General features: G+C 37.2%; 1 protein-coding gene across 1 annotated transcript in view; it reads left to right on the plus strand.

Moving 5' to 3' along the window:
* The first annotated feature begins 1,098 nt into the window (after positions 1-1,098).
* Positions 1,099-20,447, plus strand: part of LOC131677780 (uncharacterized) — a 41,210-nt gene continuing 21,861 nt past the window's right edge. The window contains exon 1 of the mRNA XM_058957816.1: positions 1,099-1,513. Within this exon, the coding sequence (XP_058813799.1) occupies positions 1,361-1,513 (153 nt within the window). The 5' untranslated portion in view covers positions 1,099-1,360. The remainder of the gene's footprint in view (positions 1,514-20,447) is intronic.

The following is a 20,447-nucleotide window of genomic DNA, read 5'->3' on the forward strand; positions in this document are numbered from 1 at the left end:
AAAAAAATTTGACCTTTTTACATCCATCGCCTTATACACTGAAATCGGGATTTACTGCGTGTTCGTACTCATCATCCTGTAATTCCGGAACCGGAAGTCGGATCAATTAGAAATTCAACAGGAACCAATGGGAATGCTGTACGTTTCATTTGAAACCAAGTTTGTAAAAATCGGTAAAGAATTCGCTGAGAAATAGGTATGACATTATTTTAGGAACTTGGTAAGTTCCCCCGATGCATCAAGAACCGCCATAGCTGGACAATGTGGTCGAAGTGCCTTCGGTGGGTCATTAATGATCTAGACATGCAAAGCCAAGTAATGTTGCACATATTTTAATATATATTGCATCATTTGGACATCATGGTGGTATCAGTTTCTATGGAAATTTGCAGTGTGATTGTACTCTTCAACACGTAACTCCAGAACCGAAAGTCGGATCAATAAAAAAATCAATAGCGACCGATGGGAAGGCTGCACCTTTCATTTGAGACTAAATTTGTACAAATCGGTCCAGCCACCTTAGAGAAAAATCGGTGAGATTGTTTGGCACATACATACATCCATATATACATACATACACGCACACATACAGACATTTTACGACCTCGACGAACTGAGTCGAATGGTATAAGAGATTTGGCTCGCGCGGGTCTCGGTTAAAAAGTCGAAATTTCGACCGATTGCATAACCTTTCTATATGAGAACGGCAAAAAGGAGCTTGAATTTAGACGGGCCTGAGAGGCCCGGCTTGCCCTTTAATGTTAGGATTTTAGCTTGCCTTCACAAGGGTTAACCATATGTTTGTGGAGAACTATCTATACTCCTCGTTATTCTAGGGCCGATTTCGCCACTCTCGCTTAACATTTAGGCCAAGTTCAACGCACCGATTAACCTGGTTTACAAGTTAAGCGATAATGAAAGAAATCGGCACTTGATGACGAAAACATTATTTTGCACCCAGTTCAGTTGTTCATCTGTTCCTTTAATCTGAGGTACTATAAAATGTCAACAAACTTTTCTTTTTATTTTCATTCTATCGTTTCGTTTCTTTCATCATTCGTTCACCAACACAGCTACCTGTGCATACATTTGGAAGGATGTGTACGTAAGATGAACGAATGCCAAAGAAGTGGTAGAAGAGAAGCGACTGTCAAGTTAAAAAGCAATGTAAAGTTGGAGGAAAAAATGACTGCCTCCGTCGATTCCTCGTCACGTAGAATTTGGTTCTAGAGTGGGTGATTGTCCGGTGCCAGACAAGTGAAAAGTGATTTTGTTTTTTTAAACAACTGTCCGCCGCGTAGATCTACGGTCGTGGCGAATATTAACCGACGAAAGAGAACCCAAATCAGGATAGGAAAAAATGTTTGAAGGTGATTTACGTCCGGAACACAACGAAGGCAAATTCTGTCGACTTTGCTTTAACAAATCCAACGATTTGTGTCCGCTGTTTCCACCAGCCAGCATTCCGAACAAAGCTCTACTTCATAAAATTTTTGACTGTACCACCATAACGGTAAGTTTCGTGGAAGTATTCCGGTTGGGAAACGTACGAAGTACGGTGGACATACCGAGAGTGTCTAATCTTTTGGGGTGGGGGACTATTGCCAGGGAAGGAAAATATATCGTTCCTCAGTGCTGCCAGTTTATGCATTGACAAGGGGGTGGGGAAGAGGTCCGGAAGTTTACGAGTTTTTGTGAAAAGCTATAATAATTTCTGTAGGTACAGGAAAATGAATCGAATGCGCTGTGAACTTTTGTGTGTCTGTTTTCTAAATTATGCTTGAAGTTTTTTCTCCGCAATTTATTCAATATTGATTTGGGCGAGTATTTGTATTAGTAGGAAACAACGACTTTGCTTATGTATTTATGTACTAGTCGAGGTAAAAGTACATATTGGTAATACAATTTTTTTTTATGAAATTGTTCGGCTACTAAATATGTAGCATCGAAACATGAAACTTTGCTGCTTAGCCCTGTTCGTATGTTGCTATGTAGTTGTAAATATTGTCGAAATAATATACGTACTTACTGGATTCCTATATTATTATATTGGTAAAAGTGGTGTGATCTTTTACATTTGAATAATTTAGGAAAGATAATTTCAATTGCATGCAACTTTCACATTAAGATTGATAAATTTCTATTCTTATAATGACTTCATTACATTCACAGTTTATTCATTTACACTAAAAAGGGCAAGAAAATTTGTTTTTCTTGAAAGAGAAATTTTGAATGTATGCAAATAGGAAAGGTTTAATAGAAATAATTAACATTCTCTGTGTTTTGAAAAAATCCAACTTGTCTGATATCGCATCGTTCTGACAGATGTTGCATCCATAATAATTGTAATTTATTTGTCCAACCTGTTGGCTAGTGAAGGAAACTACTATAGTGATTATTTTGTAATTTTATTGAGTACGACTATCTGTTAGATTACACGCCGCCAAAGAAGAAAACATTAATTTTACATTAGAACGAATAGTATGTAATCGTTACAGTCTGCTTTAAATTTCGTTTGAGTTTACATTCACTAAAAATACGCGTATTTAGACAGCACCAAAATGCAACATACCCATTGCCAGTGATAATTGTATTTAGGTTTGTATGGGCACTATAAAGAACCCTGCTCTTTGCTTTTTTGTTGCGTCAAATACGGTTGATGTTTCTAATGATGATGATGAATTTATTAATTTTCCTAGCTGCGCAAGAGATAATGCACCAGTCAGAAAAGGTGTCAATATCGCTAAATTGACTCCAAAACTTGATTGGTCTGTAAAACGGAAGTACAAACTGAACCTCAACTCAATTCCATCACAATCATTTTTATTTTAAAAAAATCATCGAAACTTGTTATCTTTGTCGATTATAGGTACCTTTGTAAATTATAATATGTTTGCTCAATGAAGCTTTTTGTGAAAGTAAGCTATTTTCGAACGTCAAATAAAACTTTGTAATTGCTAATATTTACGACAAAACGGTCACGGGCGGTGCGAATATTAAGAAAAATTTATGAAAAAAATGCGAAAACGGAAATTGAGGAAATAACTGCAAATTGAATTTATCTCACACCATGGCATGGCAGCATGTGTGTAATGAAACGAATTGGCAAAATTTTAAATGGCAATTTATTGTTTACTTATTGTACTGAAATGTATTTGGGGACAGCTTCGAAAATTCCTTACGTCTGGTAAAAAAGAATAGTAATTATGTTGTTGAAACTTTAGTGATAGAAGTCAGTATAATAACTTTTTTGCCAAATTAATATATTTTAGCCTACACACCTAAACCGAGTCCGAGTGTGAAAAATCTAAACGTTTTTACCAATATTGTTAAACTGAAAATTTTTGCTCATAACTCTGGGAACAGTGATATAGTGCTCTTCCAAGATGTTGGGCAACAAAATTAGTGTGATGCCGCATAGGCGAGCCCAAGTATACGAAGCGGTGCAAAACCGCGAAGATGCGCCGGACGTAATGTCGGCAAAGCCGCCGTCAGCAGTTCAAGAAAACCTTTAATCCGCACCTCTACTCTTTTGACTCTAACATAGAACCTATGGCTAATACCAATCAAACAAACACTTGGAAAGTAGTAGCGTGTCCTCGATTTTAAAACTTCAAAGGTGGCGGTTTCTTAATCATGCCATTTTGACAGTAAGTTAGATTTTCACCACTCGTCCACAAGAAACTTCTTCGAATACTGCCTATCTATTATAATACATTGAAGATCCGATTTGATCAGCACCCAATTTTATCAGCCTCATATGAACATATGTTTGATGCAGACAAACAAGGCTGTATTTGAGTAAATCCTTTCTTCACCATGTTTTCCTTATCTTAAAAATGCAAATATGCAAAAATTAAAAAATCAATGTATATAAATTTTTGCGCTAGAAGACTATATTAAAAATCAGAAATAGTTATTAGACTACATCAAGGGAAGGGAAGAATATTTCAACAGCTTCCGTTTATTATGAAGAAAAAAAAATGTCGCGATTTAGTCAATGTCCCCATTTTGTCAGCCTAAAACACACCATGGGGATGATAAAAACTGGGATTTATTATTCACAATAATAGGTATATCCCATTTCCTGAGGATATTTTCTTTCAATTACATCGAAGTCCACCAATTTTTAGGTAGTTTTCAAGGGGTTATTTTATCGACCTCTTCCGAAATTCGGCGAACCTGTTCCCATTCGTGCGATAAATTATGTTAAAAGGGTACCCTAAATTAATTAGTATACTTAAGGGTTTATATGTTGCAGATAGAGAAAATTTATTAATTTTCAGCTTTCCCTACACAATATTACAAAAGCTTCTTAAACAACTGTTCCTAATAAGATTATGTAAATTATAAAGTATTTGAAAATTTTAATAGAAGTGACGGAAGGTTATCGAAAAGTTTCGTGAAAAAGAAAATTCCAGTAATGATAATGCTTTTCCCTAACGGGTTGCGAGAGTTTTTTATTTGTTCTTTGGCATTAGGATTAGGGATAATAATTCAGATCAAAGATACTACTGGGAAGTCATTTTTAGAAAAAGTCGATATCGAAGTAAAGTTTGAACTATGCACGCATGAACTTCAGAGGTAGAGAGATATCAAGAGCTGAAATTTCAGTGCTTAGTTCTCAGCCGTGTTGAGAATTTGAGTAAACGCTTTTGAGTATGAACTTCAAATCCATTCGAAAGTTTGTTTTTCGAATTTTTTGACTCAGAACAACATCACCTTTTTAGGAAAATTCAGTTTTCTTTACACAATGCATTGATTGAAGAATTTATATATGTTATTACGGGGCATTAGCAATAATTCGTTTGCATTTCTATTTTATTGGCCATTTTTCGCTTTTTCATTAAATTGGTTTAACCTTTGTCAGCATCAAGCTCTAAATGTTCTCAATCGATATAATACCCGAAGAAGGCGATAAGAGTTATAAGAAATGTATCATCACACTGGTGCACTGGTATATGAACAAAGTAGTGGAACATGGTGAAATGAAAAAAAAAATTAAAGGGTTGTGTACAGGACACGACCACGGTGACATTAAAAATATAGCTTTTTTATCTATCACACATATCGACACACGTTCTTGTTCACTCGCCTGTTTTCATATGTTACAATTTGCTATATACCCTCCCCATTAAAACATAATTTATTGAAGGTCTTTTAACGGTAATCTATTAATTAATCAAGTATCTCACTAGGTGATTGGCATTATTTGGCTGATCCATCTAGTAAAAATAGGCTGGTCTGTCCAGAAAATATATTCAAAAGAAAAGTTCCATATTGAGAGCTGTGATGAGGAAGCCCACGCCCGCCAACGGAAATATACAGATTCTCCATGAAATATGAAATTTCATTTTCCATTCAAATTTTCAATAATGTACTATTTTTTTTTTTTTTTTTTTTTATTTCAATTATAGAGGTTTTAACCTTAAGGTCATTCGCCTCTTCGGGTTAGAAAAATCTTAGGAAAAATTTCTAACCCTATGTGCGGGGTCGGGACTCGAACCCAGGTGCGCTGCGTACAAGGCAATCGATTTACCAATACGCTACGCCCACCCCAATAATAATGTACTAATGAACTTAAGTAAACAATCTTAAGTGTAAGTATTTCTTGATCGATTAGTGGTGGAAAAATGAAATTATTTGATAAATTACATTGTTATGCAACGTTCGCACTACCAGTTAAAACGGGTTTTTATGCTATCTTGGTGACATTTTTCTTGTTGCTAATTATTAAAACGTGTTATAACTCTGTAGTGTAAACATTGTATTATTAAACCAATTCTGCAGCGTTTTATGTTATATAGGTGTTTTATGTGGTAATAGGACTGACATAATTATATCTTCAGTACAGCGGTTTGTTTCATAATTTAAAACAGATTTATTTTAAAATTTAAATTAGTATACCCAACCGTATTTGTTGTATACCTTAAAACGCAATTAGAACTGTGTTTTAAATACATAGGGTAGGACAGATATTCTGACTGGTTAAACTGGGAAAACAATTTTAAGTCCAGTAACGCTTAAGACATGGCTTGAATTTGAATCGAAAAAGAACACCCGCTTCAACTGCTGCTGGGACGGTAAGTTCTGTTTTAAAATTTTCCGTTGTGTGCAGTACGAAACAAAAGTGTTTGAAATTAGAAAACAAAAAGTTCTGCTGGGAATGTGATTGTTTCCGATGCAATTACACTCAGATTTTTCACGCAGGGGATACAGGCCGTGTAAATGAAAACCGAGTAAATTTAAAAAAAACGCGTTAATGAAAACCGCGTAAATTTCAAAATCCGCGTAAAAAGCCTGAGTGTACTCTCCTATATAAAATACTACGCTGCTGAACAGTGCAATAACTACAGAAGCACGTTGTCAGATGCCTTACTGATAAAAAACATATAACCGAAATATGAAACATGAAAACCAATTGGCTCTTTACCCTACGCAGCTACAAAGCGCCGTAAACATGGATTAACAAGTTACAACGCACACGCATGCATAAAAATAAATACATTTTTTTCAAACGCAACACTCTTAAGCAGCACACACCGTATTGAATTAAATCCAAACCACCCCGCCCACCCACTTTGCAAATCATTCTGTGACACCATGCTGGTACCCGACAAATCCGCACACGGCCACCGCTGCCGAAAATACATAGCGTCTACCGCTTATTGTAGTGCCCAGACGCTGCAGCCATGATCTTACCCGTTCGACATAAGAACAAAAACTAACTCAAACGGGTACGCGTCACCTCTATTTATAAACTAACCGTATATGGTTTAGTCACTTTGGTGCGAGTGTATGCAAATGCCAACGTTACCGAAAATCGATAGCGCTTATTGCATCGCCCGGAGACGACGTTGCTCGTGTGGGATAAGAGCAACGACTGATTTAAACGGACATGCGTTGCTTCTATTTATGACTTTTCGTGTTTCATTGAGCAACTAAGCTGCCCTCTTTTGACGGCTGTGTCTGAGAAATCTGCCTCACGAATGGTATTTTTCCCGTTTTTTGTGAACTTTTTAATTTTACCAATTTCCAAAAGTCTACTTTTATTGGGGAGATATTAAATTATTACCAATATTTAAGTTAGGTGTTTCTGAATCGGTTGGTGTATGAATGATTAAAATCCATCTAGTAATATCGGAGTTATAAGCGTGCAAACCTTACATAGTTTCGTTACATGGGAGATAGTTTAGATTTTAGAATGACACCTAGCCCCAGATAGTGGAGTAAGACATTTTTAATGTCAAAAAAAAAAAATTTGCTCCGAGCAACTTTTTGGGTTCCATTTGGGTCCTGTGTACACAGTTTTTTAAGTTTACATGAGATTTCGTATGGGGGAAGTCGACATTTACAAAATAATTCATCCAGGTGTCGCCCAGTGCCTCCCAAAAAAAAATCGACGACATTAGCAATAATTCGTTTGCATTTCTATTTTATTGGCCATTTTTCGCTTTTTCATTAAATTGGTTTAACCTTTGAGATTTTTTGCACTGATATTGTCCTATGCTACTTTGAGCGATTCTCTGAGTCCTGCCACTATCCCATGTAGTATGTCAAAAACATCGCGAAGCATCAAGCTCTAAATGTTCTCAATCGATATAATACCCGAAGAAGGCGATAAGAGTTATAAGAAATGTATCACCACACTGTTAGGTGGATTAAGCGTTTTTTGCGTTTCCAACCACTGTGCACTGGTATATGAACAATGTAGTGGAACATGGTCAAATGAAAAAAAAGTTGCTCCGAGCAACTTTTTGGGTTCCATTTGGGTCCTGTGTACACAGTTTTCGACGTGAAATTTTTATAGGAAATTGACGGCAATTTGTTAAGCCGTTTGGGAGCCAATAAATCATACACATACAAACATTGGCTTTTATAAATATAGACTAGCTAATACCCTTTGCGCATTGCTGCGACTTTCAACGAAATAGTGGGTAATTACCCACTCGAAATTTTGAACCATTTCAAAAAAAATTGATGAGCAACGCATGTATCTCGCACTACACACACTTGGAAACATCGATGTATCACAATTCCATTTGCATAAACAAACTTGTAAGCGTGTGCATTGCGAAAAGGGAAAAAATCCTTACTAATGGACCCCTACCCTATGCTTTCTACCCACTCGGGCGTAAAGTGTTTCGCCGCCCCTGGTGTTGAGAAAAATAATATAATTGCAAAATATTTCAATCGACTAAACAAGCCACTCTATTCAGTTTATTATACTTTTTTGTAACAATGTAAAATAAATTACATGGAATAGTATTATGAATAAAGTGCTATAAGCAATATTTTCAATTCACTACATAATAATTTATTGCGTAACTTGGTTGAAGTCACTCAAAGTCACAGCAAAAACTGTGGGTGCCATGAATAAAAAAGGGCATCATTTTAGGCAGTAGGGCATTGCAAAAAAAATGTTTTGAATGTTCTAGAAGGCAAAGGTCCTCTCATATTATGACAAATGTCAAAGCAAGCTCAGAGGCCAAATTTCACATCATTTGGACAATTTTAGACCCCAGCCCACTTCGCTTGAAATTTTTTGAAATTGGTGCTATGGGAAAATATGGAGGAAAAATACATTAAATGCTATAACTTTTGAAGTAGCAATCAGAAAATTACAATTTATACCTCTTTTGAAAGGAAATAATCTTAGTATTTGAATGGAGAAATTTTTGTTTCTAGGAAAATACGGAAAAGTGGGGTACTGCTCTGAAAAAAATCCAAACGTTAATTCTATTTGCTTCAAACCGCTTAAAATTCATATGAAGAAGAAATGCTATTGTTATCATGCGCACATATACCTTCTATGTGTCAACTGTATAAACTGTGCATGCACACACATAAGTTATATGTGCATATTGTTATAGAATGGGGTTTTATGTGCCTAATAGTTATGAAATGTGAATGTAAGATTAATATTTCTTGTAACTACACACATTAGGTTTATGTACCAGCAAATAGTGTCTATATGCCTCCGTTAATTGCAAAAATCTATGTGTAAAATCAATAGGCATAACGTTTACTTTTTTTGAGTGTGGGCCATTTGGCCCCAAAATCCCCTATTTTTAATGATTTTTCTGCTCCGTGATGCTAATCATACATATTTTGTAGTTTTTCTAATGTAAAAAATCTCAAAAATCGATCGGAGCCTTCTTGACCTTTGTCCGAATACGAAAAGTAGGGGTTAAACGGCCTTTTGTCATTCATATCAAACTTCATCATTTTCTCGTGAATATATCTCTATTATTCTGCACTCAATTTTCATAAACTATACCTTGTTGAACGTGGAAAATCCTTAGAATTAAAACAAAAATAGATTCGTTACCGGTAAAATTCAGAAACATCAAATTATCTGACATATAGTGTCGATTTCACATTTTTATCATAAAATCGCACATATTAACTCCATTTAACAACAAAATTCTTATTAATTTTACTGCTTTTAGTGTAAAATATACTTAGGGATCACATGAGAAAAGTTTCATTCCTGGAAAAATTGGGAAAGTTGAGGTATTAGGACAAGTAATGAGGTATTAGGACAAGTAATGAAAAAAATGAGATTTGTAGAGTAAATATCAAAAAGTTTGATGTTTCTGAATTTTAGCTCTAACGCTTTTATTTTTGTTTTATTCCTCAGAATTTTACACGTTCGACAAGTTACATGTTATGAAAAGTGATTGAAGAATAATAGAGACATATGCATGAGAAATTAATAAAATTTAATATGAATGACAAAAAGTCCTATAACCCCAAATTCTCGTATTCGGACTAAGGTCAAAAGGGTTCCGTTCGATTTCTGAGATTTTTTCACATTAGAAAAACTACAAAATATGTACAATTTGCATTACGGAGCAGAAAAATCATTAAAAATATGGGATTTTCCTAGAAACAAAAATATCTCCATTCAAATACTATGATTATTTACTTTCAAAAGAGGTATAAATTGTAATTTTCTGATTGCTACTTCAAAAGTTATAGCATTTAATGTATTTTTCCTCCATATTTTCCCGTAGTACCAGTTTCAAAAAATTTCAAGCGAAGTGGGCGGGGAATTGTCCAAATGATGTGAAATTTGGTATCTGAGCTTACTTTGACATTTGTCACAATATGAGAGGGGGGGCCTTTGAGAAGTCAATAAAAAAATTTTTTGCCATACCCTATTAGGCAGTGTTGCGCTTTCCTCTGTACGGGACTCTATAATATCACACTCTAATTTCATTGAGATCGGTTCAGCCGTTTCTGAGATAATTACATGACATTAGTGTACATACATACATACACACATTCATACAGACATTTTTTTAAATTGCCCACCACACTCCCCCACACCAAAAAACTCATACAAGAGCCCCCTGGTAGTGGACGCAACCGAGGGTCTGCCCCAAAGGGAAGAAGAGCGTGTCCGGATAAGAATAAGAAGAGTGGCAGATTTGACAAGCGCAAAACAGATTCAAGATAATCTGCATAAGGTGCATGCAAACGCCTTGAGAACCTCAAAAAGGCTGAAAGCACTAGTTTCTATATTCAAAACATTGTTTTAATTTATTTTGATTTTAATAACTTCTTTTTTCTGGAAGTAAAGCAGTATTTACGCAATATAGATGTTGCCAGTGGTAAAACCAAAACTCTTGCTTTACGTATGCCTATACCTTATCTGGTATCATCTTGGGTTTTCACGTCATTTGCAGTTTGACAAGACCAAAATTTGACAAGACCATAATTTGATGTTGGAACGGTCTATCCCTGAGAATCATCATAGGAAGGGCAATCCCTCGGACGCAACTTGTCTCAGCCCATGAACAATGGCAACAAAAACAAATAAAACAAACTGAGCTGAAACAGACATTTATTGATGTGCAATTAGATTAATGGGGTTTTTGTTTGAGGCGAAACTGAGTCAGTTCCTAACCCCAACTGCTGTCAAAATGTATGAACTGACAGCGGTTGGGGTTAGAACCTGACTCAGTTTCAGGTTCAAGCGAAATCGCCATAAGATAATTAAGGTGGAATCCCAGTGGAAATAGATTTCCTGTTAAGGGATCCACATTATAAATTAAATTAAAGTTAAATACTGCTGACGGATGTTTACATTAAATTACAAAACAATATCATTAATTAAATATTTCGTTAAGCCTATGTTTAAAGTACTGTTTCAATCTAGCCTTGAAGATGGTACGATTGTCGATTCTCTGCATGTCAAGTGGAAGTGCATTAAATTTTGTAGGGCCAATAAAAAGAATGCGCTTTTGGCCAAGGTTTGTGGCTGCTCGAATGCGTTGCAAGTTACTGTTTCGACGTGTTGAACGAGAATGTGTTAAAGTTGTAAAATGTATATTATGCTGCGCGATGGAGTTATGTAGATTGTCCTGTATGAATAATAGTGTTTGTACGTCACATAAGTGGGCTATGGGTAAAATATTGTGGGCACTTTCAGAGTATAACAACAAAGTCGATTATAAAAGTGGTTTATTAAATATAATTTTCAGGGATCTGGTTTGTAGTGTTTGTAGTTTTTTAAGGTGAGAGCTCGCTGCTCGCCCCCATACCGATACTAAGTAGTTAAGTTGTGAATGAATGTATGCAAAGTAGTAGGTCAACAGAGCTCGCTGGGGAACAAACGCTTTAACTCTCCACAAAATACCACAAGAGGATGCCACACGCTTTTCGACAAATTTTAAATGGTGTATCCAGGATAACGTAGGATCTAAGTGTATACCCAAATATTTGAAACAGTCCACATTTTCAATTGTACAATCTCTAAGTTTGGGATGATGATGTATTGGTAAAGTTTTCCGTATGGATCGGAAGATCATGTACTTAGTTTTGGAAAGGTTTAGTGATAATAAATTTGCTTTGAAATATTGGTCGAGAACACTTAGATCGTTATCGATCGAGTTAATAATAGTATTGACATCTTTGTTGGGATAAAACAGAGCTGTGTCATCAGCAAACAGTCTAGGAGTTCCAGTAAGCCTCAAATTACCTAGGTCATTGATATACAACAGAAATAACAAAGGTCCTATATTACTACCTTGAGGGACACCGATTCCAATGGGAGCAAGGCTACTACGTTCACCATCCACAAATACAAATTGCTTTCTATTCGTTAGGTAACTATGAATAACAGAATGAGCAATGCCCCTGATACCGTAACATTCAAGCTTGGCCAGCAGTATTGTGTGGTCCAAAGTGTCAAATTCTTTTTCAAGGTCTAGGAATAGAGCACCAACAATGTTTTTACGATCCACTTCGCTCATTATTAGATCAACTAATTCAATTATAGCAGTTTCGGTGCTAGAGCCTTGTCTAAACCCATACTGAAATCTGTAGAGGACGCTGTGTTTGTTCAAAAATTCTAATAATCTAGCAACAAATAGTTTTTCGAGGATTTTGTTGAAAACGGACAGTGTAGATATAGGACGATAATTATTACAATCACAACAGTTACCTGATTTAAAAACAGGGATGACTTTAGCCACTTTGACACAGTCAGGGTAATAATCAGATTGAACAATTATGTTGAAACATTGAGAAAGGATTCTAGAAAAACCGCAAAAATTTCCTTTTAACATATTAACAGGAATGTTATCAGGGCCACTACTCTTCTTATTATCTAGGCTATGTATCAGCATAATTACTTCGTTTGTTGATGAAGGACACAAAAATATTGACTCACGGACGCGACGAACATTACTTAAAGGACAAATGTTTGAGGTGGTGGGGATATCATTAGACAGTTTTTGCCCTATACTAGAGAAGGAGACATTAACCCTTTCATGCTCAACTTTTTTCTAGTGCGTGTAGGGTTTCAAAACTATTTTTTCTTGAAAACGGTGGGGGCAAGATACTCGAAAAACGTTTTTTTTATAAAGGTAGGTGATTCCCTTGCAGTGCTAGAAGTTGCTCAATTTTTACCTTCCAATGCTCACTACAATTCTCCTAGAATATTTCAAATAGTCCAACTTCGTGGAAAACGTAGCCAAAAATACGCTAAATTGATAAGTTTTATCAGTTTTCACTAATATTGCAACATAACGAAGTTGTATGAAAAATTAATTTTCCGTCGTCAACGTAAACTGTCCCTGGCAGCACTGTTCCATCGGAGTTCAATCAGACTAATTGCAATAACTTCAGTTCTAGAGCTGATACTTGTAACTGTTAGTACTCAAATGAAAGCCAATAGTCACATTTATTAGCCTTACTTGTTTTGTGAGCAAATCTTGCCCCAATCAGAAGTTATAGCTGTTTGAAATCGTTGTTGTCCACAAACAACATGGGCATGAATGGGTTAAATGTCTCACAGACTTCTGCATTATTGTTGGTTTTTTTTACCATCGACAATTAGATTTATCCACATTATATTTACCAACAAAATTTTCACCCTGGTGAGAAATTTTGGTTTTTAACAAATTTTCCTCCTTAGGGTGAAATATAGCATAGTAGATTTATCTGGTCGCTTTTCTTTGCTAAACCAAAAGTGCTTTTTGGGTTTTTCCATAGCTTTGAATGTGGTGTGCTAGTAAGAAGGTTCTCATAGAAAGATTTTTTTTATCCGTCGTTTTTGGCATCTACCTTTTTGGATACATGCAATAGCATTTGCTTTAGATGTTGATCCGCGGGATTACTTTTGAGACGTTGAAGGTAATTGCTCTTTATTTTTACTAGAGTCCATAAATCCAAAGTCATCCAGGGACAGTGAGTGCCTTTCACTTTAACTATTTTAGTTATTGTTTTCGCGTGACGTTGAAGTAATGAGTTGTATGTGGATGCGATAGATTGAATAGTAAATTCCGCGTCGACAATGACATCAATACCATTAACGAAGCCGGAAAACTCGTGGTTAAGTTGGCGATGGTCAACATTTTTTTTTGGTAAGCAACATTGGTTCCCTTTCAGCTGTGATTTTAAAAGTTGTTAAGATCTGAGAGTGGTCACTCAGATTGTTAAATATTGTGTCATTGCGCACTCGATTTACATCGTCCAGTTTGCATAGCACATGATCAAGTATGTTTTCGCTAATTGGTCTGGTAGGAAAAACATTTGTACAAATAAAGTCATAAGATTCCAAGAGTATTTTATATCTTCTAACAATATTGTTATTAGCAAGATTAATTGGGACATTTACATCACCTACAATAGCACACGAGTGCTTCGATTGGACTGATCACATCAAATTTTCTAAATAGGCTGAGAAATCATTGTCCCAATTTGTCGAGTTGAGTCGATTGGTACATAAGACTCGGGCCTCCGAGCTTCGGAAAAATATTCAATACATTTCCTTTGTAAGAAATGTGCAAATTACAGAGAAAAAGTATACAGTTAAGACCCGATTTCGTCAGCTTCATATGGAAATTGATAGTTGATAGTTCGATAGGTTCTAGCAGGCGAACCAAATTGAATTCGAGCAAATCCTTTCTTGAGCATTTTTATCTTAGGGATCCAAAATATGCAAAAATAAAAATTTTGTTTTTTTTTAAATTTTGCACTTTGAGATCCCCTTAACGGAAATTTAAACTAAATAATCAGAAAAGGTTATGAGGCTTTATCTAAGGACTAAAAATGAATATTCAAAGAACTTCGGTTTCCTAAAAAGAAAGAAAAATATATGCTCCGATTTTGTCAATGTCCCCATTTTATCAGCCTAAAATTCACCAAGGGGCTGATAAAAACGGGTCTTTACAGTATTCCGGAAAATCGTTTGTTCCTGGAACTGATACATTGCAGGAAACGGGTTTCTGGGAAAAGGTACATTCCGGGAAATAATTTTCCTGGAAATGTCATGCCGGGAAATATCGTACAATTGGCTACGCCGCATCGTTTTTGCGTGCTGTACGACTTCGTTAATGTTCATTTGTCTTAAAACTAGCCATAGTACCATAGTGAATTACAGGTTTGCTAGTACTACCGACGGCGGTTTTGGCATCCATGACTTGTAGACTCCCTCTTTAAAGCAGAGTAGCGCGATCTTCCACCTGTGTTGTCGTCTTTTAAACTAGTGGAGCGAGATCTTCCAACTGTGCTCTTCGAAGATTTCTTCCTGGTTGAATGAAATACAGAACAGAGTAGTGATATAGTCAATGTTTAAAATATACACTGCTGGTCAATAAAATAGGTGTGTTATAGATTATTTTGTGTTTCTCTCAATTACACATACCAAGTTACAGCAGTCTCAATCAAACCTACCGCACACACAAGCCTTGGTATCTGTCAAGTTACTAGTGGGTTGTTGGCGCTGATTATATTTGCAATCTTTGTCAAGATGTAAAACAAGACTGCCACAGGCTTTTTTGTGTGGTCAATATAATAGGTGTGTGAAATATATTAACTGGTTATTATTTTACTCAATACCATTATATGTTTAATTTGGTAAAGTTTGTATTCTGCGTGCTAATAAATGTATTTAAATGTTGACTAAGTCAAAGATTTGTTATAGAATGGGTCGAGCGTCTCACTGTACTCAAGTGGAACGAGTTTTGCTAAGAAATTTTGTTAAAGAAGATAAGACGTACAAATAAATCGCGAATACACTTTGGCATTCCGAAAACTTCTTTACAAATGCCTTAAAACCTTCGAAAAAAGAAACACGCAAAAAAAACCCAAGAAAACATCTACAGCAACTGACCATTGCATTGCATTATTAGCGAAATCTGATCCATTCGCGTCATCCAAGACTATTACAGCACAAATTGGAAATGTGGTAAGTCCGATAACAGTTCTCCGTAGGCTGTAAAACTCCAATCTTCCAGAAAGAATTGCTAAAAAGGTTCCACTATTGCGAAGCAAAAGACTTCGCAGAAATATGCAATTTACTTTTCAACAGCGTTAATGGGCATGGTTCAGAAGGAATCAAAATATGGCGACATATCCTTCGGAGGGACGAATCAAAGATAAACCTGTTTTCCTCCGATGCACAACGAAACGTTATATGTCCAAAGTGCAAACAGTTTGATCTGCGACACACGCAAAATATGGTAAAGCACGGAAGCGAGAACAATGAGGTTTGGTGCTTGCTTTTCGTGGAATGGCGCAGGTCCTATTCTTCGCAACGCCACTATAATGGCAAGATTCGAATGCAAGGCTAAAGGATGGACATCCTAAAGGATGGCATGCAGTCCTTTGCCAAAGATAACGTGCCTTTACATGACAGTTTCAGCAAGATATTGACTTAAAACACACATCGAAGCATGTAAAGGAATGATTTCGGGATAATAAAGTGATTATAATTTCGGACCCTGCCAATCTCCTGTCATTAATCCCGTAGAAAATCTACGGAATGTACTTAAAAAGAAGATATCCGGTCAAAATTTCAGAAATAAGGGTCGTTTGTGGGAAGCAGCTTAAAAGGAATGGTACACTATGCCAACGGAAACTTATCAGCGCCAAGGCGAATGGATAAAATTTGGTTGAATAAGGGAGGTTACACAGGCTACTAGTTGTCAAAAATATTAAAGTCTTAAAATCATTGGATTTGAAAATTTTTAATGCAATGGATTACAATACACCTATTTCATTGACCAGGTGCTTTTTTGGATTTCATGGGGAAGAGAGAGTTCCTGTAAAGCATAACAATTAATTTACAAATAAAAGTGTTCTTTTTCATATTTACGACTGTGCCTAACCATAAAATATTGGAATAAAAAAATATTTTTAGAGAAAACTCAAAATTTCATGTATATTTATCTCACACCTATTTTATTGGCCAGCAGTGTAAATGTATAATATAATTGTATAAAAAATAAAAATAAAGCAAATATTATTGATTATCCGTTGGATCTCGTGCGCGCAACTTTTTCTTGTGAACGGACACCTTCTTTCGCGGCTCGCCTACTGCGTCATGGGGACCATTTAATTCTCTCCCGACCTTCACATCAAGGTCATCATCGTTAAAAGTGCCTTGGTGCTCGCGATCAGATGTTCTTTTCTGCTTCTTGCACTTACGGGTGACTATTGTAAATCCGTCGTCATTGTTGGTATCTTCTTCACCGATGTTGCTTACAGTGGTTTTTGGGGTGCTGGATGCTGCTTTAGTAGTTGTCAATATGGACTGAACAGCTGCCATAAATTTGGCAACCGTTTGTGGTTCAAGTATTGGTATTAAAAACTCTTTTTTGGGTTGGTTTGCCGTTGATACGTTGGCAATCAGTAGAGATGCGTTCTCCTCTGTATCTTCCGCGCAAGGTTGTCCGTGGTGCGCTGTCTGATTACAATACTTGCACGTAGGAGTTTGCCCCACATGGGTGCATAACATAGTTTGGTTAATACTAGCTTCGTGGGTTTTGAGTTTTATAGTAAAGTGGGAGGGGATAGGTCTTTCGATCCGCATTCTCACCACAAGAACACCGTTAGGTGTACCCGGAAAGAATTTCTCCGCGTATCAGGTGTAACAGATTATACTTCTCCGTATTGCAACATGTATTTTGCAATTAGATTAGAAGGGGTACGTGGTGGATAGGTCATGTAGCTTTACATGTACATAGTCTGTTTCTATATACACGGGAATCGTAATTCCAACTTTATCGTTTTCAGCCACGTGCTTCAAGTTGTTCTGCAAAGCGAAACGTTCGGCTTGGGCTAACGTGTTGAATGATATGAGTACTACATTGCGAAGATGATGATACTGTAGATACATAACCTCCTTGAGCCTAAGCTGCATCTTCACCTTCAGCAGGTATTCCACTTTAGGAAAACTCAATTTTATTGAACAGAATTTAAAGTCAACGACCGCTGTGTTGGGTCGGAGTAGAGTTTTTTCATCGACTTTACTCATGATAGTAAGAATAAATTAAGTTTCCTTTGTTCTCGAGACAATGCACACTAGATCGGGAGGTTGCTAGTTGTTGTTCACTTGGTTCGATTGTACGTCTGACTTGGACAGAAGTAGAAAGTAGACTGACACCACACTAATTTTAGTTTTTTTACCATGATTAATCATAAAGAACGAAAAATATATTATTGGTGGCAATATAGTTGTCATTGCCTTATAAAGGGTTAAATTCTCTGTGGAGCGTTCAAGTAAAAATATTAGATAATATTCACCAACGTGTGTTAATTGCTCACCAGAGTGTACTACAGTGTACATACAGGAGGGTTCACTGATGTGTGCTCTTTAAATTGTATTCTTCTGGAAAGTGGCAGTGCGATTGACACCTTTGCACTGGTTGTTAGGGTTACCATATTCACAGATTTGTCACAATTTTTTTTACAATTTTTGTTTTTTTTATAATTAATAAATTTATTTAGCGAGGGATTGCCCTTCCTATAATCATTCTTAGGGATAGACCGTTCCAACATCAAATTATGGTCTTGTCAAACTGCAAATGACGTGAAAACCCAAGATGATACCAGCAAAGGTATAGGCACTCGTAAAGTGAGAGTTTTAGTTTTACGATTGGCAAGATCGACATTGCGTAAATACTTCATTATTTCCCAAAAAAAGCAATTATTAAAAACGAAATTAATTCAAACATAAAGCTTTGAATATAGAAACTAGTGCTTTCAGCCTTTTTGAGGTTCTCAAGATGTTTGCCACCAATAATATTATTGTACACACATGCATACACCTTATGCAGATTATCTTGAATCTGTTTTGCGTCTGTTAAATCTGCGACCCTTCTTATTCTTATGCGAATACGCTCTTCTTCCCTTTGAGGTAGACCCTCGTTATTTAGGCCCAAATGCGGTAGCTCGACGAGGCCGATTGTTTGTTTTTTTACAATAAATTTAAAAAAAACAACTACGTTAAATTTTTGGTCTCGTTCAGGCGCAGCTTTCTGCTGCGTGTTGAGATCCTTTTTCTAGGGGGCGAAATATTGCCAGTGTTGTCCACTGCAAATTGAGGTTCATTTCGTTTGTTTTCTTTCGCGTTATCGTTCACGTTCATGTCCTCATCCGTACTACTTTCCTGCTGCTCGCAGTCGGATGTTCCAGTTTGTGTTTTACTCTTAAGAGTCGTTTTAGTAGGTTCGTTATCGGCATTCGTTTCGTTGTTGCTGTTGCTGGTTGTTGGTGCTTGATCCACAGATGTTGGTTTTGCAGCTGTTAGTGGTTTAGCGTAAGATGGTTGTGTGCTGATTTCAGTTGGATTTGAGTTTTCCTTATCAGTTTCTACGCAAGGTTTTCCGAGGTGCAGCTTCTTCGTGCAGAACTGGCACGTAGGAATTTGCCCTGGGTACGTGACTAGTGATGTCTGTTGAATGAGAGCATCGTCCTTTCCTAACACTGTGAAGCTTAAGTAAGAGGGAATTGGCTTGGTCACACGCATTCTCACCACACGAACACCGTTAGGGATGCCCGGGAAAAAAATCCTCCATGTATCATGTGTAACGGAGTCTACTTCTCCGTATTTTTGCAAGCATTTTTTAATCGCGCCGTCAGGGGTACGCGTAGCCAAATCATGGACCCGAACTTCTACAGCGCCGTTCTCGATGTATACGGGAATGCTATATTTAACATTGCCGCATTCGGCGGTGTGCTGCATGTTGTTTCGCGAGGCGAATGACTCAGCTTGGTTAATGTTGTTTGTAACCCGTCAGGGTAACAATTTAGCACTGGGTGGAAATATACCTATTTGTGCGTACTCTCTCCGTAGAGTGTATTGTTATTGCAACATAACTCACCGCTGCTCATTATGCTCGTTCATGTTTTTGATGTAAATTTCGTTTAAATAATAGTCCATGAACGTTGTTATTAGTCCAGATAGGTGTAGTAATTTTTGTTGTGTATTTGTAAATAAATAGCATAGGGTTTAGTTAGGTTACCGCTCTCCTTTCGCTGCAAAAGTGGTCTGACTATGCTGTGCTATAGCGATGACAGCTATGCGGCGGTGCGTTTTTTTGGTGCTTGTTTGTTGTGGTCGAGTGCGGAAGGCGCCCATCGTAAAAGAGGAGATAGTGACAGACCACGGTAAAATACAGACGTCCCCGTTACATCAGTTCGGGACAGTTTCCAGCCACAATAGCCGTAGTGCGAAGTGCGCGTGTGTGACGGAAAGTTATTCGTCGTAAAGTGCCGGCCCGTGGTTTGTGCGCTTGTTTATTTCGTGGTGCTGGATCGCCGTCGGGGGAAGCTAATCATCAAGGAATTTTCGCTTCCCCGGCTAACCGCAAAGGATCCAGACGCACCAATCCGCCCTCGCTGGGAAGGATAAGCCGAACGAGCTTTGCTCTCCTTCCCAGCTAATAGCCAAGGAGGGTGAAGCAGGGTGGACAACGGCTCCCCCTGGGAAGAACACTGCGGTGTCTTCCGGGATTCTTTGCGGGGAGCAAAGAATCCGGTGATTCATCACCACCGTCGCTAGGGAGGTTCCAACAAAGGAGCCAAGCTCACCTCCCTAGCTAAAAGACAAGGACCGCTGCCGGAGCAGCCAACGAAGCCAACGAAGCCAACGACCAAAGGAGAACGCGGCCGTTGTTGTCCCGGCCGGTCGGAGGAAACCGCCCGCC

The sequence above is a fragment of the Topomyia yanbarensis genome, chromosome 1, assembly GCF_030247195.1.
Source record: "Topomyia yanbarensis strain Yona2022 chromosome 1, ASM3024719v1, whole genome shotgun sequence".
NCBI classification, from domain to species: domain Eukaryota; kingdom Metazoa; phylum Arthropoda; class Insecta; order Diptera; family Culicidae; genus Topomyia; species Topomyia yanbarensis.